Genomic DNA, 23,437 nt, shown 5'->3' on the forward strand with positions numbered 1-23,437 from the left:
TAAAATTTAAATCCTTTCTCCTGGTCTTAAAAAACTTCTGATAACTTTAATATCATCTCTCGCCAAGCCCCATACTCTGTGTTCCTGGTACTGGCTTCACACACACCGTCCCTGTTTGTCCCTTACCTTCTTTTAGTTGGATGATTATCTTCCTTTACAGCTTGACCACCTTGTCTAAATCACCATGATTCTCTGCCAAAACCCTTAGATCGTTTACTTCATACCATACCGGATAAGTAATAATTAGTTATTTGTTATTTAGTTGGCTTTATTTTTGTCTGTCTCCACAAGTAGCCTGGACTGTGAACTTCATGAATTTAAGAACAATGCCTCTTGTCTACCACTAAACACCTGGTATCTAACTGCCTGCCAGTTACACAGACACTCCAAGTATCTTTTGAATGAATCAAAGAATAAAAGAAATATACAAATGAATGAATGAATGACACAGTGTATACTACGGAAGAATTAGAATAGTGGAGACTAATTCCATTTAGAGGTATATGGGAAGATTTCTTTGGAATAAGAAGCAAATGAGTTCAACTTTGAGCAATAACTTTTGGAGTGATGGGACGAAAGGAAATAGCCTGAGAGAAAACTTGGAAGAAAATCTGGGTGTCTGAGTGTGTCTGAGTGTGTGCGTGTGTGTGTGTTTAAGGGACACACACGTATGCAAACTCCTAGTGCGTGTACGTATGGAGGATAGAACTAGAGGAGATAGAAAATAAGCCTTGAAAGAGAAGATAAGGCCAAATGGTGGATTTCATTTAGTTTAGAACCATAGTTATGAGGGTAATAAAGGATGCATGTGCATGTGAAGAAAATAGCTGTGGCAATGAAAGGGCAAAGTAACAGATCTGAGGGATATGAAGGTAATATTGACAGACCTTAGTGGCAAATAGAGTATTGTATGTCGACAGAGATAGGAGAGTTAAAGCTAATTCAAGCTTGTGAACCTGTGTGACTAGGGCATGGATTCTGTTAGCAGAGATAGGAATCCTAGGAGGGCTGTGTGTAAATTGGGAGGAGGGCAATGAAATTATGAATATCTTAAAACATATAGAGAAATAGCCAGCAGATACTTGGAAAGGTGGTGCTGGGTCCCAGCTGAAAAAAAATCAAAGATAAATAAGTTAATCAGCAACAACTACCACAAAGAAATATATTGAATATGTCCTATAGGCTGAGGGTATCAGCCAGAGTTCAGTGCAGGAAATGGAACCCAGTCATTTTTAGCAGAAAATAATTTAGTACATATAATATGGGAATTTGGTGTTCATGCAAGCATTAGAAAGGATAGAGGAACTTCGTGTCAGAAATGGACTCTTACCAGGCTTCTGACCTCAAGCTCCTCTGATCCAGTTTGCAGGAACTACTATTGCTGCCCCCAGGTTAAGAAAATGCTGCTGCTATGGCTTCCACCGTGCTGAAGTCACAGCCAGCACCACTAGCAAGCTGCAGAATTGACAATGCGCAGGGAAATCCAGCTGGTTGCTGCTTACCCTCTACTTGGATTATGCCTGTGTGCCCACCTGGGTGCACAAGGGGTAAACACTTCCTGCCCCTTGCCGTCTTCCTCCTGCCTTCCAAATATGGAGTAGGTGGGTCTCGATGGCAGAACCTAGAGGATATCCTGAACGGTCGTGGTAAGAGTGCTGAGGAAATGTAGTTTTTAGTTATCCAGCCCTTATGTGCCAGGGAGTGGGGCTTCAGGAGCCTTAACCACAGTGGGAACGGAGGCTGAGGGCCAACAGAGAAGAACCTGCATGACGAGCATGGGGCAAAGGGCCGAACATACATTTTCTCACTCACTTTTATCAAGAAATATTGTCATATCATTACCCTCGTTTTACAGATAACAATGGGAGGCCATGGAAACATTGAGTAACTTGACATATGTCCGCATCTAATGGAGTGGGCGAAACAGATTTGCACCCAGGCATTCTGACTCAAAAGCCCACATTGTTTGGCCCTGGAGTTTTCTCCTTAGAAATAACAGTTGAAGACCTCAAAAGACAGGATATTGAATGAGAAAAGTCGAATACTGAGTCTAGACTTTTGGGTAATTCCTAAATGTAAGAAGCAAGCAAAGGAAGCAGAAACAGCAGTTAAGTGCAGCACACTCAAATTCAAAAGGGGTGAACTATCACCAAGGAGGTGCTGGTTTATGGTCAGTTGGTTTGAAAACTGAGACGTCATCACCCTAGGCAAGAAGCAGATCATTATCCTCATTTCTATTGTTTAATTCTGAAAGGAAGGGCTATCGTCATAACCTCACATGGCTTAGGCTAGAAGGGAGCTTTTAGGAGCTGAGTATCACATTCTTGGTATTCTACCCAAGTGTGCTCTCCTCTCTCATTTTACCTTTTAGGTAAAAGTCATTTAAAAATCTGTTCTTGGGCCACCCTTCTTCATCAGGATCATTGAGAGAACAGAGAACTCAGTTTCCGTTGTTATAGGGAGCCACAGGATCACGCCCATGTGGTGGCTACTTGGGCTTGACATGCTCCAACTACACCCATCCACCCTCTCGATTCCCCGCTCTGGAGAGATCAAATTATAGCTCTGGAACAAATTTTCTGAGTCCCTTGTACTCTGACTTTGTGTGCGTATGTCACTTACGACACTCAAGAAACTTTTGCATGGATGTTTAAGACAGAAGAGTACTCTTACCTCACTCAGGCTGCTATACTGCTTAATAGCAGGCAGCATTTTGCTATAATTCACTATGCATTGTTTCCCCATGGGGTTACCTCCAGCATTGTTCCTGCTCAGATGTAGAAAGACACATTAGTATGAACATATACTGATAATGATGATGTTACAGAAGAATTTCTTGCTGCAGGATCAGATATGTTCTTGAAATTCTCCAGATGGCAAATCTTCTTTCTTTCTTTACGTGCAATCAAGAGACTCATTTGGTTAATTTTTTTTTCTTTTTTTTTTTTTTGCTACAAGATCAAATTAAAACTCCTTGGGATTTACCTTCTACTGTCAACTACTATAATGAATTATAATTGATCAGATCCAAAGAGCCAATAAGGAAAAGTTATCTCATGTGCTCAAATGACTAATATAATCAGGATTACAAAGATTAGTGATTTACCCAGAGTTGAAGCATTGACATCTGGTTCTTGCATCTTTTAAAATTATGGTTGATTTTGGTCCCACAGAATAGCAACCCTGAAAGATGCATTCTGCTAGTAAATATGAGACTAATCGACCATCAATGTAAAATTTGCACGGTAATTGTAGTTCATCGGAAAATTAGTCTATTCTCTGAGATATTGTTTAGGCTATCCTACTGTTATTGTAATTAATTTTTAGATATCGCTACATTGACAAAAATGAAAAAAATGTATAATTTGACATTTGAAATGAAAAAGACAGAAACATAAAAAATAAAAATCACATTTATTTAAACAAAAATATACACACAGTGTACAATGAATATGGTTTACACAGAACAGTAAAACAAAATGATATTTTATCAAATACCAATATAAAATGATCTAACCTATTTGTGCCTCATTTCCTGGGACTATACATTATTGGTTGATCTAGAATATGCATTTAACATTAAAACAAATGCCAATGTTTCAGATAAGTACCGCAAGAATCTGAAAATCAGATATTAGGTTAAATAAAATAATAAAATCTTCATATGAGTATATGTGTACAAAGGATTGCACATGTGCCATAAAATGGGAGTGTCTATACATTTACAGACACTTGGAGCCTGCCTTTTAAAAGTTTGAAAGCTCTTTGACATGAAATGGTTTTTAATATTAATAGCAATATAAAAGCATCAAAAGAACTATATAGATAATAGAGCAATTTTGCCAATATTTGAGTCAATATTGCCTGCTAGTCAATAAAACTGCACCAGGTCATCATTAAAGATGTACTGCTGAGTTGTGACCTTTTATGGCCTTGGAGTAATTTTGCTGATTTTAGGAAGATTGTGAATGTATTCATACCGTGTGTGAAAGTGCAACATCTTAAAAGAATGGTTTATCAGGCAACATCGCTCGTATTAGGTCTTCTCTCCTTGAATGTTCAGTCTCTCTGGGTACTATACTTAACTGTGAATCTTGTTTTCCTTTTCAAATTTAAAATTCTAAATATTCATGCCATCTATAAAAGGTCAAGCTCAGGAGAGTCGATGGCATGTACATTTTTAAAGTTAATATGACTTTACAATTTTTTCCTACCTCCTTGTTACTAATAGCCTGATATGATTTCTTTGACATCAGAAATGTTTTAAGACTTCCCCTTACTTGCTTAGAGATACAATTAAAAGAGTGATTAATGTACACTATGACTCAGAAAGGAAAAAATCCAAATTTCTACCTTACCTTTATACCTAATTGGCCTGCCATATTTTATCTAAAACATTAACTGTATTTTTCTGTTCTTAAAGACAGTCTTTGCTAGAGATAGCATCTGTTTGGAAAGTTCTAACTTAAATCTTCCGAAAGAAACAAAAGATCTAATACATCAGTACTTTGTTTATAAAGCAATGAAACATAAATATGGGGGGAAAAAAGCATAGCTCTTGCCGATTACAGCTGGGCTAAATGAATGTGAATCTGTGAATTCACCTGAAATTGTCAATCCACTATACAACTCTCAGCAAATCATTCTCTTCAGCAGCACATAATTTGTGAAGCCTCCAGCTATTTGGGATGTCTTGTGCTCAATATGTTTCCTTCCCTCTTGCAACTGCGGATCGGTTTTTTCTCAGACCAGTTTCTTAAATGGTGATAAAAGTTAATTTATTTCCCAAAAGATTACAAAAGGTGTATTGAACTAAACCATTGATAGACCATCCTGGTTGGAAATCAAACACCTAAAACATCTGTGTGATTCAGTATGCTGCCAGAGTTTAATCTCACAGCTTGGCTTTCAATTGAGCTATATTTATTAGAATCTGGGCATGGTAATATGTTACCGTTTTTCTTCTTTTAGCTAATGCTAAAATGATAAACTTAAAAATGGATACTGAAGCACATTTTTAGTGATACTCTAATTAGGCTAACATTTCCCTGAATTTAGTCTGAAGTTGTTATCACGTACACTAAAGCTGCATTGCTGAGGTTTCTCTTGCAGAACATCATAGAGAGAGACGTTTTTAAACCACATCGTTATGATTAAATGATTGAATTATGAATAAAATATAAACATCAAATATTACTTATAGTCTAATAGGAGTCTTTAAAGAGGGTAAAAACCAAATCAAAATTGTAGCCATCTGAAGATGAGTGATTGCATTTTATATCATTTTAGTAATTTAATACTGCTTCCCATTATTGGTTATTTTCTGGAGAAAAAGTGATGGCGGCATTCAGTTATATGCTGGTAATTGTTTGACAACTGGCTTTCCAGGAGTTAAAAGTATGGGTTGGTAGCATTTGGCAGTTTCTGTGGTGTAACTCCCACTGTGGTCAATTTCAAGCTACGGGATGTGATGTTACTAAATGTGGGGTCCGGAAGAGAGAGAGGCACAGTTAGCAGGTTATAATACTGTGTTTCCACTGGACAGATACAATTGACATAAACAACCTCAAGAGCAGAGGCCAATAGTAAAATGTACTAAAACAATTAGGAATTGGTAAGTTTTGATTATTACTTTTGTTTTTAATAAAATCTATTCAACTGTATTTTATAGTTTAGTATTTAATGATGGCTGTGTTTTCACAACCGGCTTAGAGAATTTAATGATCAGCTATCATGAGTCAGCATGAGCCACTTTTCAGCACACTACTGTTATCCTCCTCTTGGCACGTATCAAACTTGACATTGGAGGGGGTTTGATTTGCTTGGGAAGAAAAGCATGGCTCTACACAAACCTTTTTATTTTCCACCGTCTTATTCTGTGCAAAATACTATACTTAGCTGAGAGAAAAAAAAAAGGGACGTATCCTTCATTCAGATGCTAGCTTTTAAGCCTTCACGTTTCCTCAGAAGAAGAGGTGTTAGTCTTATAAAGTAAGGACTCGAGGTTAGTTACCTGGGCTCCTGCTCTAACCGGGTGGTGGGTCATGTCAGTACAATTTGTAAGCAGGATCAGATGGTTGCTCTGACTCCCTGGGTTACTGGATTGACCAAACTATTTACATCAAAGGATTGTTTGGGCAGAGTGTAGACAAAACCCAATGCAATATTTACAAGAAAGAAACAACCACACAAGAAATAAATGAATGGGTGCATCTGAAATGTGGGTCTGCTTCAATAAACTATTTCAAACTTTAATGTTCAGCTGTTTTGTAGAACATTTTCAGGCTCTGGATCTTTGGTCACTGGGTCAGACATAATTAGAATTGCACCTTCCCTTGTTTTGAAATATGTTTTCTGTAGGCCTTTGTAAATAGCAAATACAGAATTTTTATCTACATTTGAGGATATCAGAGGGCAAACATGTTTTTGAACCAAAAAAATTATCTCGTTTGGAAATGTGACTTTCTTGGTTCAGTTTCTGACTCAACGTGATCCTTTAAAATAGAATGATTGGTGCATCTTTTAAATGAAAATGAAGATAGAAAAGCATGACTGAGCCTGTGTTTGTACAAAAGAGATTTAAAAACTTTTTGTTTAATATTTCTCCTTTGACTTAGAAAGCGTTAATAATTTAAGAAATGATGAAGTCGTTTTCCAAGGATACTTGGAATACCTCTCAGGAAAGGAGTAACATTGTCAATATGAAACAAACATTTTCTGGATGAAATCCACTTTTAGAAGTGTGCACAAATATACGCTACCAATAGGGAAATGCAGATGATTATGCTAATAATAAATGAGAACTTACATGCATTTGTATTACAGTCAGCTCTACTCTTTTAGAACTTTTATATTAGTACTTAATAAAAATGAAAAAGGCCTTTGAAATGTCTTCCCCACATAGAAAACTCTACTGTTGGCTTTCTAGTTAATATTTTTTTTTCCATATTTGAGTCAAGAGGTTTCATTTTAAAAAATACAAACAAAAAACTATTGTTTATAAGAATATTTACAAGATGATAAATCATTTATCTTGGAACTCAGACTACCATCTGATATACTGAATGAGGCTTCATAGTTATTCAAGGAAACCTCTGTCATTCCCACCTCTGTACCTTAAATCCAGTGGGATAATGAAAAGAATCACAAATGCTACCATTTTCAAGTGAAATTGAACAATTCAAAGATTATATTTACTCAGTGAAATGAGGAATGAGGCATAAAGGAGAACACCAAGAAAACCTGTCCATGAATAGATCCACGGTACACGGCATCTTTTTATGAAAAAGGCTGTAAATAGTTTGACACCTGCCTCAAGTATAATGCCCACAAGTCCTTAACTAAAATAATAGATTGATAATTCTAGCATTAAAAGCCCCAAAGGGTTATCTAAAATGCAGTAATTTGAAAAACCTAATATGAGCCTAGAGATATGTTTGGAATCCTTATTTCAACAGGCAGCTTCGTGGAGGAGCTATTACATCAGCTATGGAAAGCCCCTAAGATCATCCATTGGATGTGGTCACAGCTAAGAAGTGTCAGTGTAACAGGCCTCTGGCATTTCCAAGGGAGATTTATGCTCTGGATGGCATGTTCCTCTGATGAGAAAGGAAAAAGAATAGATTCTTAAAATTTGGAGGAAAAAAATCTTGTTTGTTCAGACCCTTATACTCCAAGCTTCAATTCCAGCAATAAATGCCAATTTCTATTTAACTAACTAGCATTCTTCCCAAATTTTCATGTATATATTTAGTGTGGCAATTTAGAGAACAGACAAGCCACAAGCTAAGAAGGTAAGAAGAGATTGTAACCAGGGTTCTAAAATTATCTAGCTGGGTAATTGGGGGTATATCTTCCTTGTGCTTTAATTTAGCCATTTATAATGGTGTTATACATGATGATCTCCAAGGCAACTTCTGATTTGGAGTTTTGGAAAACTTGCAGTGTTATTTTACTAAGTAAGGGCAAATTTGAAATTCCATTTAAGAGAAATAATTGTTTTGGTGGCCTATGTTTTAAAAGGTTTATTCACGTACACTAATCTATGCTAGACAATGCATACTTACACCATCTACATTCTATACCAAGATGACTGCTAGAAAACACCTCAAAGATATTTTACAGTTCTTCATGAACTTGACTACATAAAGTTCAGGCTGATGGGGCCATCGAACCTAAGTCAGAGTTTTGAGAAGACACTACGCTTTTGAAAAGTATTTTTACTGCTTAACTAACACTGTCCATCTACGTGTTTAGGAGGACCTGTCATACCTCCACTGGATGACAAAAGTCCTTACAAGCACACATAAACTGCTTCTGTAGTCAAAATCATGAGTTAACGCTCCCTAGTTTCAAGTAACTAGAAAAATATTTTTTAAAGCCCACAGATGGGCTCTCAGGTTATTTGTGAGAAAGGCTGTGGAATAATATCTCAAAGTCTCTCTTCCCTTTCCACTCGATCATAGCTTTGGAGTGGAGAATGCCACTCTCTGAATCACCCCCAGGTCCCCTGTAGCGACCTAGGTTTTCTCAGGATGTCTTTCATTAGAATACCCCATGAATGAAGTGTACACTTTCTGAGCTGATCTCAACCAGCGAGAATCAATACAAGCTTAGAACTAGAAACGCGATATGATTTAAGGTTTGTTTAATGGATTTCTTTCGGAGTCATATGCTGATAACTACTTCAAGTAATTCCTAGATTTGGGCAAATATCCCCGATCACCTCCCTCCACAAATTCATGACAATGAAAGCGTAAAAAAGGTAGAGATTATCCAGCGGAAGCAGATTTGTGTTCCTGTTTATTTACATGTTGGTAAACTTAGGTGTCAGCTTTTCCATAAGTCCCCTCTGGAGGTCGGTAGTACTTGGGGAAAGCCATCAGCTGTAGCATGTTGAAAGCATACTTCCTGCATTTGATATTCTTCAGTACATTTTCTATGCGGCAGCCTTCTCTGGTGAAAGGGGAAAAAGGACAACTTCATGAAACACAGAATAAATAAATATGCTTTATTTGTCCAATGCAGAGTTGCAGCAACAGTCCAAGTAAAAATAACAAAGATTCAACTCTACATTTTTTTTTTTTTTCACAAATGATGATACATCTTACAAAATTAAATCCTAGGCCAGGCCCAATACCATTATTGCCCTCAGAAAAAAGATGAGTAGAGTCCCTTTGCTCTTAACATCTATTTAAGGTTTAATAAACTCTTTAAATATAATTTGCTCCACAATACAGCTTCATTTTCATCTCATAAATATATCTGCCTTTTTATAACTTTTCCACAAATGAATTTCTCAGTCTCTTTAAAACACATGAACATCTATACATAGCCCTAAGGATGTAGGTTCTAGGAATAAGGCATTTAATTTATTAAGTCTGGCCATATAGATTTTTAAAGGAAAGTTTCATCTCTATTTGACTGCATTATTTTAGCTGTGCAACGAAGAGGAAAATGGCTTTCCAGACAGCCTGATCCAAGTCTCAGCTTTACCAAGAGGAGCGCTTGTGTACAGACAGTACAAAAGTCACAGGTGCTGAAAATGGGGCATCGAGACACAAACAAGACTTTGTTAAAAAGAATAGAAAAGTACTCTGAGAGCCAAATCAACCCAAACCATGGTTACAAACGGGTTCATTTAATTACAAAACATAAATAGCCATTCTCTCCAGAAAGTTACTTGACAGAAAAGGGTTAATTGCAGGAAAGAAATCACAGAACTAACAGGTTAAGATATCAAACAGATGATTCTATCAGCTGATGGCGACAATGAGATCGGCACAGTGGAAATCAAGTCTGGAACCTCCCACATCTCTGGGACTTGTCTCAGGGTTTCAGGGTTTGTGCAAATTCAGTCTTAATTTCTTTAAATAAATTTAATGGGAAGAGGAAGTAGGAGATGCAGAACGTCAAGCTTTCAGGATTCTGTTCTTTGTCTTATGCCAAAGACAGGAATTTAAAATTTCTTCTTGAGCTAGTTAACAGAGGGAAACACTTCTCCATGAACAAAAGAGCAAAATAATTCACTTAATGCATAGTACTTCTTCTTTTTTTTTTAGATTTTAGGAAAAACACATAAAACACTTACAATTCAAACATTTGTTTGTTTTTTTTTTTTTAAATTCTGTGACTCTGAAAATGTAGAAATTACAGCATTGTCCCCATAATTTAAAGTCCATTGTCGGTTGTAGAAAAGAAAAGAGTACAACATAAAACTTATTGGTATTTGGCTAAAAGTAATGCAAGACTTAAAATAAGCCACACAACTAGCAGGTGTGAGCTGACAAGCAGCAAGGCGACGGGATAGAAGTGTCGAGAAGTTGGCTTGTTATCAGTTAGACAGCCTGTTTCAGGATCATCAGATTCATTCAGTGCTCCCTGGGTTTGTCTGCTGTTAAACGGGGGGTGGGGGGTGGGGAGTTAGGGGAGAAAAGAAAATAGTACAGCGTTCACACAGTAAAGAAACTCAACCTTAAATATCCTGAAATACAACACATTATCTTATATAATACAGCAGTTTCAGATGAAGCTTTTATGCTAAATAGCCCCAAATGCATCCTGCGTATTTTTTCGAACTGGGCTTTTGTGCAAAAAGGAAGAGAGAAATGCTATGATGATATTCACATGGGTTGAATATGTATATGCACAAGGAAGAATCAGAGAAGCATAACGGGGCCAACAGACAAGGCTACATGAATAAAACTAAAATATGGATCAGCCCATAAAAATAATCTGATAAGTACATCTTTGGAAAGTGAAATGAGAAACAGTATGTAGTGAAGGAAATGGACGTGTCTGGCACATTTAAACAAACTGTCTATTGTTACTGTACCTATATAACGTATTTAAAGTTATAAAAATGATTTATGGAAATGGCTTGGTATTGAAAATGAATGAAACATCTGACATGTCATCCTTGCCAGCCATAAGACTAGTTTAACAAAACCCGACTCAGCACCCTTTCATTGGTTCAGCTCATAAATTATGTTGTCCTGCTCATCTTCCTAAAATGAAGGTAAATCTATCTCCTATGGACTCCAGATCTGAAAAGAGATCCATATTTACAGAGTACATGTTGAAAAATGATTCTAAATTTCCAGGTTGTGTATTTTCCGTAAAAGTGAAAAATAAGCATTTGTAATTGGGCTTAAAAGCACTTCCAATTACGGCACATCTGAAATATGCCATACTGATGTAAGTTGAAAATACAAATTCTTTTCTGTGGTATAGTTCATCAGTATTCAGAGTATTCAGAATTTCAGTCACTCTCAGCTGTCAAGGAGGTTTTGATCTCTGTCAGCTCCTCTGGGTTTTGAGGCAGAAAACCAGCTGTTGCTTGGTCTATGAACAGGGCTGTATATGCAGAGGTACCTTCTACACAAGCCCCTTAGCATCCGTGACCCCCTTTCAACCAGTTGCAGCTTCTGAAAACCTCCTACGCAGAGACTTTTGACCTGGTGTCGACCACATCCAGTGGTCACATGTGGACCAACAGCAGTCGTAATTATTTCAAACAGCGATCTTAGTTTAAAACACCAAATCAATCCCACTGGGCTGGGCTCTGGTGCTTCCTTGTTGTTCGGTTAAGACCTAAGGACTATGGAGCCAGTGTCAAAGTGAAATAGAATATTATCTGGAAAATGAGTGGTTTATTGAGTGAAAGGGAGGGCTGCATAATTCCTATTGTCAGTTGTACTTGGTTACTTGTTTAACTTTCTACTGTTTACTAGGTAGGAAACATGCAGTAGATTTTAAAGTATGGATACCTTTGAATGTGACTAAGAAAAGCTTCCTCATCCAATATTATTTCTCTAATATCATCTTCACTAACACTCCCTCCTGTCCATTATTAAGATGAAGGTTATCTGTAGCAAATCTTAAGTTTGTTAAAACCTCAGTTCCTTTCCTGGTTAAGAGAGAAGTACAGAGTCTCCTATATCATTTATCTATCTATCTATCTATCTATTTATCATCTATCATAATATAACTATTACATTCTGATTACAAATTTAGGTTAAATATTAACCACAATCTATCAATAATAGTATAGAAATACTCTTTCTTTCCCAGTGCGACCACCTGTAGATAGGCTCTGGCTGAGGAACAGACAACTGGCCGACCAGTAAGTTGAAAGGATCTTGTAACCGTCCTTACTCCAAATACAGGGGACTCATTCATACCAGATGGCTTTTTTTCCCTACAACTGCCAGAGCACATTTAATATTTTCCAGGTCTGCTTGTTGAATATGCCTTCCAAGTGCAAGTGCTACATTAAAAGATTTTTTTTTGAGGGGCAGTCTTATAATTGAATTAATTTGTTGCTTACTAACTGCAATCTCTGGAGATTAGAATAATATATTAAAAATGCCTCTGACATAGTCATTCTATTATTCAGCTGAAATTTGAAAGCAACGTAGCCTACAAGCCTGCCACAGCACATAGAGCTTGAGGCCCTGACTATGTCACCGAGTGGACACAGGCGCTCTTGGGGCTGCTTCCTTGTTTCCTGCTAAGAACAGCACAAATGGTTATTTCTTCAGGGCCACAGATGAATTTTTCAGCACTCTGCTAGTGTAAATGCAAAGGATGTACTAAGTAATAATATTAGTAATTTCCTCCCTGGGAGATTATGACAAATAATTAATTAGTGGCTGTCTTGCACGGTACCCCGATAATCCAAGGTCATTAGTTTTAGCCATCACTGACTGGTAGATCACCATGGAAGCAAATCACAATGCTGTCTCCACTGAAAATGTGACATGATCTGACATTTAAGGGCAGTTACTGAATCTGCAGGATAGAAGATGATTTTTTTTTCCTTCAAAGACCTGCCAAAGCAATCACTTAAAATAGAAACAAGTAAAAGGAAACGTCTCACTCTTAAACACATCACTGCCTACACAAGGAGACATTTCCTTAAATAAAACCCAACGTGCATGACTTGATGATATTTGCTTATTTCCCCCTCTTTTCTGTCAGCAACTACTGCTGTATCCTAGATCACAAGTCCTCCATTATAGGTATCCTCTCAAATCATTCAGACCTCTAAAGATAAAAGTTAGAATCCTCCTATCTCCCTCTGCTGGGTAATTATTCATGAATAGTATTGTTATTTGATAGTTTATTCCTTTAACCACTACAGCTCTTCAAGCTCCCCCAAAGGAAAATTACCGGTTAAAACTGAATTGAAAAATCTTTCCTCCTGATGAGAAAGCTGATTTCCTTCCATGCTAAAATGAGACTGTTTCACGTTTCATTACATCCAAGTTCGGAGCTATAGGCATACCATCTTGAAATGCTGAGCCAAGATTTTAGAGCCAGTATCTTACAGAACTTTATTTGAGTCTATATTCATCTGATAAATCGATCTTAATAGAGCATCATGTTTCAGGCTCTAGAATGTTGGATTGTATCAGATTTTAAACTGGCAGATCTGTGTAAAAATGAATATAATGTAGGTCTTTATCAATAAGAGCTTTGAGAGTGGTACCTACATCATAAAATCAGAAATTCTTCAGATGTAGAGTGACTTTCAAAAGTCTTCAAGTTGAATTACACATTTCATAGATGAGAAAACAAATTTAAAGGCCTTGCCTGGGCTTCTACAACAGCAAGTTGCAAAAAAGGATCCTGAATATGTAGTTTGCTTGGTTCACAGTTTGCTTAAGTGATAAAAAATAAGGGACGAATTTTTTGTTTTCAGTTTAGATCAAGGTCCAGTGTGAAATTTAATGACTCAAAATACTCTTAGATGTCAAATTATCTACCAAAACTTTCCAAAAATTTAATTTATACTTAGAATATTGAAAGTATATTTCTAGGACTTTTGAAAAATACTGTGCAGCTGTTTAAACAGAGGGGACATTTTAATAAAAGAATATCAAGGTTGGGATAAGTTCCACTGGCTTAGAATCAAGATTATCCTTGGTCGCCACTGAATCACCAGCAACATTTAAAATGATTTCTTCATTTTAACTGAATTTCAGAATCTAATTCAAAATACATTAGGTCAACCACAGGAAAAGCCCCTAAATTAAGAAATTACTTAGAAGACATAAGACTATGTCACTGCTTGGAATGTCCAGGACATAGAGTGCTTCCAATAATCATAGACAAGTTTGCTACAAAAGAAAGAGCAGTATTATGCAAAATAGCACTCAGAAGAAGAAGTCCTCCCCCTAGGGCACTGCATGCACTTCTGGATATGACAGTCTAAGGGGAGGGCTACTGTGAACTAGAGGGTACCAGAGCATGGTCACCAGGAAAATGATAGTGGGCTTGGGAACCTGGCAAATCAGAAAAGACCGAAGGCTACGGGAATGAGAAGAATTCCAGTGGCTTAGAGAACAGGAACATTTATCGTTAAGTGGTTGTTGATTTCAGATAGTCAAAGATTCATAGTTTAAAGTCTGGGCAACTTGCAAATCCATGGAAGTGTTTGAAGGAAGGAAAGAGATCTCTCATGTATCATATCCAGTCATGTGATAGCTGCTTTACAGATATTATCTCTTCATTCCTTACAAACAGTCCAACTGGTTAGAATTATTATCTCCACAGGAGAAAAAGGATTATAAAACCCGTGCAAGTAGCAGACAGGGAATTTTTATCTTTGTCTGTCAAATGGAAAAGCCATATTCCTTCTACTTTATGATTGTGATCCTTTGAGCACAGATTTCTTGCTACCTCTCAGAAACTGGCAGGTGTGATTTCTTGCTAGTTGCTAGATTAGATTAAGCAACTTCTAAAATTACTTTCATCTCTACCTTCCTGTGATTCTTTGATTCTGTTAAAACATAACTGCGCACTCTAGAGATGCATATTTTTTCTACTAATAGAATAGGTGACAGTTCAATAAGAAATAGGGTATGGGGCAAAAATGAAAGAAGGCAAAGCATGTTGACACTGTATTTAATCTCTAAAGTGGTTCTTGCTCATTCTTAGCTATTTTCAGAATTTAAAAAAAAAAAAGTGACATATTTCATTGTTTAATTCTCCCCAGTATCATTTTTACATCCTTCTTCCAATTTTAGTCTTTTAGTTTTACAGAGTGCCTGGAAAATAGGAATATCTTCTTGTCAGAAGAAGCAAGGCTCCAAGTAGTGACACTTTCAGATAATATTTCACATTGCTTTGAAAAGAAAGTGCAGCTGCCCAGAAAAACAACTTAAGAAAAGATTGATGAAGGTGTTTTATAAAACACTTTAAAAAGGAAAAAAGAGAGAGAGAGAGAATGAATGAATCTGAAGTATAATTGCTTCCATCAGACCATTTTCAGAGAATTGATTCCAGTTTTGATCTTTGAATTTTAACAAGGAGAATACTTGGATGAGGTCCAGAAAGAAATATCATAAATGATGAAAGGGCTAAAGAAAAACGCGTATGAGGAAGTGTTTAAGGTTAACTTTGTTTCGATAAAAGAAGGCTAAATGAGATGTGACTGCTATATTTAAGTGTATGTAAGACAGTGGTAAAATAATTTTTGAGGTATTAAATTGTGTTTTGCTCTCTTATAGTTTAGGCCATAGCATAAAGCATGTGTCTCAGGGATTTTAGCAATGCTGAAAGCAAGTGCTGTCTGAACTACATAGATTTATTGTTCTTTAGTCTTACGACAGAGAATATGAGGTGTCCATTGAGGGGGCAAAAGGATCTTTGAGGGTTGAAAGAGAAAAGAGAGGGAAAGGGAGAAGGAAAGGGAGGGAGGGAGGGACAGAGAGGGAGAGAGGGAGGGAGGGAGGGAGGGAGGGAGGGAGGGAGAGAGAGAGAGAGAGAGAGAGAGAGAGAGAGAGAGAGAGAGAGAGAGAGAGAGAGAGAGAGAAACAGTGGGGAGAAGACAAAGGGACAAAAGTTGGTGCCTGGAGGGTGAATCCCTGTGCATTGTTCTGTGTCTGTGCCTGGGGGGGGGGATGGGCACGGTATGGAGGGCCACAAGATGCATCTAGGGAGGCTCTCCCTAAGTCACTGGTCCACCTTGCCAAAGGTTCCCTTGTCTTGAGCTTAGCTTGGCTGTAAGGAAATGAAGGGGCTTAAAGATACCATAATGAATAGGAAATGGTCACATCAGCAGCTGATGACAGATACCGACAAGCCTTCCAGGAGTTTCAGTGCAAGATAAGACCCGTGGCAAGAGGAAAGCTCAAAATAATAGAGACTGACTTTCCACCAGCCTGGCTGGACAGGAGCTGAAATGTGGAATGAAGTTTGTTTAAGGAAACTATTTTAAAAGTAAACAAAACCAAACCATATACCTTAGTTCGTAAACAGGTAAATAGGGTGCTTCTACAAAGCAATAAGTACTTAGATGTGGATATATACCTATAACTCATTTTCTATTTCCCATGCAGTGTTATTTGCCTTTCTTTGTACAAGAGCTCCTACAGGATGACTTAGTTTTAATGGCTTCAAAATAACAGTCAGAGAGAAGAAACCAGACTAGTCGCTAAAACATTCTGTAAATGTGTTTGTGGTTAAAGTACTTAAAAATATAAACAACCCTTGTCTCACTGCTCTAGTTTGGCACTCTCCCGGATTGGGGAGAACTTTTATACCCCAGTGAAGAGGAAAGTAACAAGCAAAAATATAAGACTTCTGATTCCATTCTTGATAAGTACCAGGCAGAGGATAATGAGGTAAATCCATCGAAAGCCAGATTTCCTGGTGGGGCTGTCCCTAGCTCCCAAATAAAAATAAAAGTCCATATATGCTTGTGTTATTATGAAAGTAGCTTGGGAAAGTAGCGGGTATCAGTAACAACAGATACCCATTTGGAACGTGTAACTGGAAAGAACATCAGCCCAGCTTCCCAACATCTATTTGATTTTCAGTCTTCCCTTTTAAAGGGAGAATGTTAAGATCTACCCAATAGGATTATTGAGAGATAATATAAAGGCACCTGCACCTACCACATTCCCAACAATAGATATAAGTAAATAGGTAAATTAAGAAGTTCCCTCTCTAGCCCTCCTTTTGTTAAATCTCAGTTTCCGTGCAGACAAGAAGTACCTTGACGAGATGTGCAGCTGCCCAGTCCCAGATCTTTCTCCTCTAGTTCTCTCTAATGCTGAAGTGCCCCCAGGATTTAGGACAGCACACTTTACCTGCCTGCACTATATATACTGCCCTTAGGCAGTATATAAGTCAACCAGCCCCACGACTTAACTATCATTGTATGATGATGAATCTTAAATTTCTCTCTCTACTGTACACCTCTTCTCTGAATTACAGACACATATATTGCATCTTCACTTGGATACCTAACAGACATTTTTAGGTAATGAAGCATGGCCGAATATGCCACCCCCAAATATGCCACGTTGGCCTGAGGATTATTTTGAGCTAAAGGCACTTGAAAAAACAGCAGGTGCAGGGAGAGTACTCTGACCTCCCCTTTTCTTCCTGAAAGCAAGAGATAAAATTCCCGCGTGAAAGATGCCCTCTCTCTACCAGCAGGAAAGAAACATTCTTATCACCAGATACGGGGAGTCAATGCTGAGAGAACTCTATACAACAGACCTAGATGAAAGAATTCTTACCTTCCTTTAGCACCACACTCCGTGTCCCCCAATATTTCAGTTATTTCTCCACAATTGCTTTTCTTTGTTCAACCTAGTATAAAAGTATTTCGGTTTTGACACTTCTTCGGGTCTTCGTTTTCTGGTGAGGATTGCCATGTATATGTAAAATGTGTATGCTTTTCTCTCATTAATCTGTCTTAGGGCAGTTTAATTCTCAGGCCCAGCCAGAGACCCTTAAGAGGGCAGAGGGAAGGTTTTACCTTCAGTCCAGTTTCAAGGTCACATCTTAACTTGAGTCCGCCTCCTCTGCCACCATTCCACATCGGCTCCTCCTTTCCTTCGCAACACAGAAAATGACACTCACCCACTCTCAGACATTCATGTTAAGCACCTCAGTTCTCCCTGATTCTTCTGCCCTCTTTACACCCCACAGCTATCCATCCATCCATCCATCCATCCATCCATCCATCCATCCATCCACCCACCAATCGGACCACTTGGCAGCATCTCTACCGCTGCGACCTGCCTGTGACCCTCCGTCATCTTGCTTGTACTAACAGAAACCGTTTTCCTGCCTTCACCACTCTTGCTCCTCTATTAAGTTTCAGTAAATCCTGATGTACCCATTTAGACAAATGGCAAAGCAACCAATGCACTCTTCTGGTCGTATCCTGAAACCATTTCCCAAAGAGCTTTCACAGCATGAAAATCCAGCTGCACCTCAGTCTCCCATAGGGAGCCAGGCTTGTCAAAATAGCAGCGGTGCTTATCCATCTGCAAGGAGATGGAGATATTTTCAACTGCTCAGCACTGAGACGAAGCTCCTGAATCCTAAAGAAGAAGTTCAGCTATATCTTCTTTCGCCACAATCTCTTGGGTTTCTCAATCCCCTCCCATCCCTGCCATTTCTATGGGATTCCAGTCAGCGAGGTAAATCCTGCCAACCTTTTTCAGTGGCGAACTCCTGTTCTGGGTTTTCCTTGTTGCATCTGAAATGGATGGAGTTGAGTACGGACCAGTATCCACATCACCACAGCAGTATCAGTATTATTACACATTCACTTCCACCCCATCTTGGAATTGGACATGCCAAAAGAATCAGTTTAGAGTTTTTGCCCCTGGAATTGTCATTATCTTCTCTAGCAGGATAGGGTCTCTCTCTTTCTCCCCCTTTCAACCTTTTCCCATTTCTATCCCCAGCTCTCCCTTTATTACCACCATCCCAAGCAAATAGCACATTGCTACAATTTATTTTATCAACTTCTGGAAGTCAAGGCTTATGAAAATCGTTGTGAAAGAGAATAAGAGACATGCAAGAATCTTAGAGTGTAGTTTTTGGATACAACAAGTGCATGGCTTAAAAACAACAGTTACACAACTGTTAAACAATGACAGACTATAACATATAAAATCCACCAAGAAGGAAGAACCCCAAGGTGTAACTCAAAGTACTTTTTACATATATTATCACTAATATCTGTTGCAGGGATTCAACGATCAGGGAAGGCTTCTTAGAGAAATAAACTTTTGTGATGGATGATGAAGGCCAAATAGAATTTCAATAGTTAGAAATTGGATGGGGTTGAGGGGATGTAAAGAACATGGAAAGGCATGGAAACAGGAAAATGTCAGATGCACTTGGGAATGACCCACAGTCTGCTTTGGTTGTAATGGGGCAGCAGGAAATAGCAAAAGCAGGAATATTAAAATTAGGATACTTTCTATTTTTGTAGCTTATCTATTTTAGACATTTTCTAAAATAAACACATATTTTGTGATAAGAAATTCAACTACACTGTTTTAAAATGATATGGGGCTATGTGGCAAATGTTTGTGTCATCGGTAAAAACTCAGAATTCTCTAAATGGTGGGTGGACAAACACTGAGGATTCGTGAGCAATGGAGTGGTGTGATTAGCTTCGTCCAGAGCCTAGTGGTGTGATTAGCTACGTCCAGCGCCTAGTGGTGTGATTAGCTACGTCCAGCGCCTAGTGGTGTGATTAGCTACGTCCAGCGCCTAGCCGCAGTAGGCAGGATGGCTTGAGCCATCCTTTTATTCCAGAGGTGGAATAAACCAGAGACATGGAGACCATTAGGAGGCTATTAAAATAGTCAAGGCAAGGAATGATCAGAGCTTGAACTTGGAGTGCAGGAGAAGGGTGAGGAAGTTACAGGTTCTAAAACAGAAATAATTTGAAAAGTAGACTATCTATTAAGAGTTTGGGTAGGCGAAGATCAGGGAGAGAAAGTAAAAAATATATATATGTTCAGGTTTTAGGGGGAAATACATTCTGGTCAAATATGCTCTTTTTAAAAAATTTATTTTTATTTTTTTATTGAATGAAAGATTCTTTAAGTTCTATAGTGCTTTACAGTTTTCAAAAGCTTCCCACACATGATTTCATATAATCCTGTAATAACCTTTTTTTCCCTCTACCCCTATATTGCCCCTCCCTCCTTCCCTCTCCCAACTGGTAACCGCTAGTGTGTTCTCCATATCTGTGAATCTGCTGTGACTCTGCTTCTTTTTTGTTTTAATCACTAGTTGGTTGTATTTTTTAGAATCCACATATAAGTGATATCACACACTATTTGTCTTCCTCTGTCTGACTTATTTCATGAAGCAAAATGCCCTCCAAGTCCATCCATGTTGTTGCAAATGGCAGAATTTCATACTGCTTTATGGTTGAGTAATATTCCATTGTGTGTATATGTATATATACATAGTACATATACACACACCACATCTTCTTTATCTATTCGTCTGTTGATGGACACTTAGGTTGCTTCCATGCCTTGGAAATTGTAAATAATGCTGCTTAAATATACTGTGTTTGATACTAGACATTTATAATAAAAGGTAGGTCTAGGCAGGATCTATACCATACATTTGGAATTTTCCGGCAAAAAGTGGGCTAATTAGATGAACTCACCCATGTAGAGAGTATATGATGAGCAGAGATGAGGGCTGAGGGTAAAACTCTGGGGAATGCCTGCATTTGTAAGGCCTTTAAGGAAGGAGCAAGACAACAGACAGCAACGTAAGAAAACAGGCACAGATTCAAAGAAAGAGGATGTAACCAATGTGTCCGCTGGAGCACAGAGGTTGCAAAGTAACTAAAGGTCACTGGACTCCATAATTATGTGACTTGTAGCCTTTGACTTTCAGTAGAATTTTAGAAACAGAAATTAGTTTATAATCAACTGATAAAGGAACAGCAAAGAATGGGAGGCAGCATATTATTCTATTTTAACTACTGTGCCCAGAGCCTTGATGGTGAAAGGAAGGAAGAAGAAAGACAGCACAGAGCCTCGAAGAGTCAAAAGGACTGATGAAACTGTTTTGGGATATGTGAAGTGAATATGCTTGGAGGGACAGAGGAAAGAGAATATGGGGGAGATTCAAGAAAATGGGATAGTTGGTCATCTCTTTGCTTTTCAGGAAAAAAATAGATATTTATGGGTTGAGGACTAGCTACAAAATAGAGAGCTTTCAATGTTTATCAAAAAGTCCCTACTAAGTAGGAATCTGCAAATCAAAGCATTTCCGGACTCATCTGAATATGGAATGGAAGGTAAACATAACCTAATTAGAAGCTTCATCTCTTTCCCCTTTGTGACACAATCAGACCTTTTCACAATATATTATCAGTGCTTTAGTAAACAAATAAAGCCAAGATTGACTTTCTGATCACCTAACCATTCATGCCACAATACCGAATGCCACAACTAGAACATCTACGCTTCTGGCAGTGTGGTTGGAGTAACATCTTTGCATACAGTTTTGAAGCCCAATGTCATGTAAGTCCCAAGAGTTTACACTTTACATTCACATACAAATTTCAGTGTATATTTCTCCTGAACTGATGCCTTTCCATATGGCTCTTTGGAATGAAGCCTTTCCATGATCATATAAACATAAAAATTAGAAGCATTTTATCAACACATATGACTATCAAATTGACTATACTAACTAGTATGCATTGTTCTGCTTCCTTTTTAATTTCTAATACTGCTAATGACCTGTAATTATCCATCACTTGATTTTGTATCCAACATGTTATTTTCTGATTATGGCCACTGGGAAGGCCTTACAACTGGCTTACCAGAACTTCAGTACCTCGCTGGAGCTAATACATGATATTAAAAGACATCCAGCTATCTTCTACTGATACAGATGGATGCTTCCTCTTGTTTTTCTGTTCAGTCTGGGTATTTCTTTTCCTTTTTAAAATTGGTTTGGTACTAATCTAAGTTATAAGCAATTGGCCATGGATCTTGATTAATTTCCCTTTGTGACCTATACCTCTCAAGCCCCTCTAAGGATATAGAATACAATGCCATGAGAATAATATTTCCTAAGATATTTGTGATGAAATGAGTTGGGAAAATGCTGAGTTAAAAACTCAAACAGGACTCTTTATTTACATATTTATCCAGGGAATATTTTTTGAGTACCAGCTTTGTGCCTTGAATAGTTTGAACTGACTACAATCTAAGAATAAAAAGAAAGAGGAAGGGGCAGTGATATAGAAAAAGTTTATGGATCCTGAAATGACCGAGGCCCCAAAATTCCTGGCTAAAGAAATTGAACATTACTCTTTACATAGTGGGTGTCACATGACTGAAGTTGAACTTCAGGAAAAACTCTTGGGGAGGAATGTGTAAAATAGATTAGAAGGTGAGGGACTAGAGAAAAGAGCAATTAAGAGCCTACTGCAGTGGTCCAGGTAAAAAGTAATAAAGGTCTGGAGTAAAGCAAAATAAATACAAATGAATGAGAGACTATATATATGATAGATGGGGAGGTGGGGTGAATCAACATCTTGAACCTGCCCTATAAGAATGATAGACAGAGGTAGCAATTATAAATCATAAGACCTAGGAGAGAGTATTTTATCTCAGATACAGTTTTTTTCCTTCTCTGTCTGCTTTTGTAACTACACTGATGCAGACAATCAAATTGAGTCTAACAGAGCCATTATTTCTGTCACTTGCAACCATTTTCTGCAATAATTCTTGAAATGGCTGTGCTGTTTGCCAAACAGATGGCTATCGAGGAGAGTACAAAATATCACTCTGAGCCAACCATAGTAATGGCTTCGAGTCAAATTTCTGATTAAAATTAAAAATGTGTCAGTAGTTTCATTCCAGTAGAACCAAAAGAATTCTAAGGGCACCAAAATTTCCTTTTCCATCCATTTGGTTTGTGCTTTCTTCCACATCCGTCAGAAATCGTATTCTGTATCAACTCCCTTCTGTTCAATTAAGACACAGAGACACAGAGCTTAGAAAAAAGGGTCTTTTCTCCTACTTTCCTCTTGTTTAGGCTCCCTCTGAATTGCTTAAAGCTTTTCTTCAACTCAGATTGTTGGAGCTAGAAGGGAACCTTAGAGATCACCTTGTCCAACCCGTTCATTTTTCAGATGAGGAAACAGAGGCCTCCAGAGGAGGACCAGGAACTCATAAGTAGTCCACAGGGTGCAGAGCTGGGCTTGTGTGCAGAACAATTAGATTAATGAGATTCTTCAGTTCTCACACAGTGAAACAGAATGTCCTCTCACACCCCATCCCTAACAGAGAGGAAGGAGCCCTTTTCTCATTCCTCAAGCTTTATACACTGTGAGGACAAGGTGTCTGGCACCTTGTTTTGGGGAAATGCCCCCGGGGCTTGGGAGGGAACAGAGCTGGAGACGGTCCATATATGACTCACTGTGATCTCACTGTTCCTCAGAAATCCCTATGGTACTTCGGTTCCTTTTTCTGGATAATTATGGCATAAAATTAGCCTTTCTGAACCTGTCACTGTGGCAGCTGCTGTTCCAACTTATAAACCACTGAGAATTCCAGGAAGGAAGAAAACTAATGGATGGGTTCCTGTAACAGTCATTCATAAAGCATCAACTAAGCTCACAGAAAGT

General features: G+C 38.1%; 1 protein-coding gene across 12 annotated transcripts in view; it reads right to left on the reverse strand.

The window, feature by feature from the left end:
- Positions 1-8,630: 8,630 nt before the first annotated feature.
- INPP4B (inositol polyphosphate-4-phosphatase type II B) overlaps positions 8,631-23,437 on the reverse strand; it is a 737,042-nt gene continuing 722,235 nt past the window's right edge. For 7 of the 12 annotated variants that reach the window (XM_067035581.1, XM_059066760.2, XM_067035588.1 and 4 more), the window contains one exon: positions 8,631-8,955. In XM_067035581.1, coding sequence (XP_066891682.1) covers positions 8,823-8,955 — 133 coding nt within the window. In that variant the 3' untranslated portion in view covers positions 8,631-8,822. Of the gene's footprint in view, positions 8,956-9,624; positions 10,394-17,776; positions 17,854-23,437 lie in introns of those variants that run through there. The other 5 variants (XM_067035580.1, XM_059066762.2, XM_067035585.1 and 2 more) reach the window with 3 other exon arrangements.

Source organism: Kogia breviceps, chromosome 6 (genome assembly GCF_026419965.1).
Source record: "Kogia breviceps isolate mKogBre1 chromosome 6, mKogBre1 haplotype 1, whole genome shotgun sequence".
NCBI classification, from domain to species: domain Eukaryota; kingdom Metazoa; phylum Chordata; class Mammalia; order Artiodactyla; family Physeteridae; genus Kogia; species Kogia breviceps.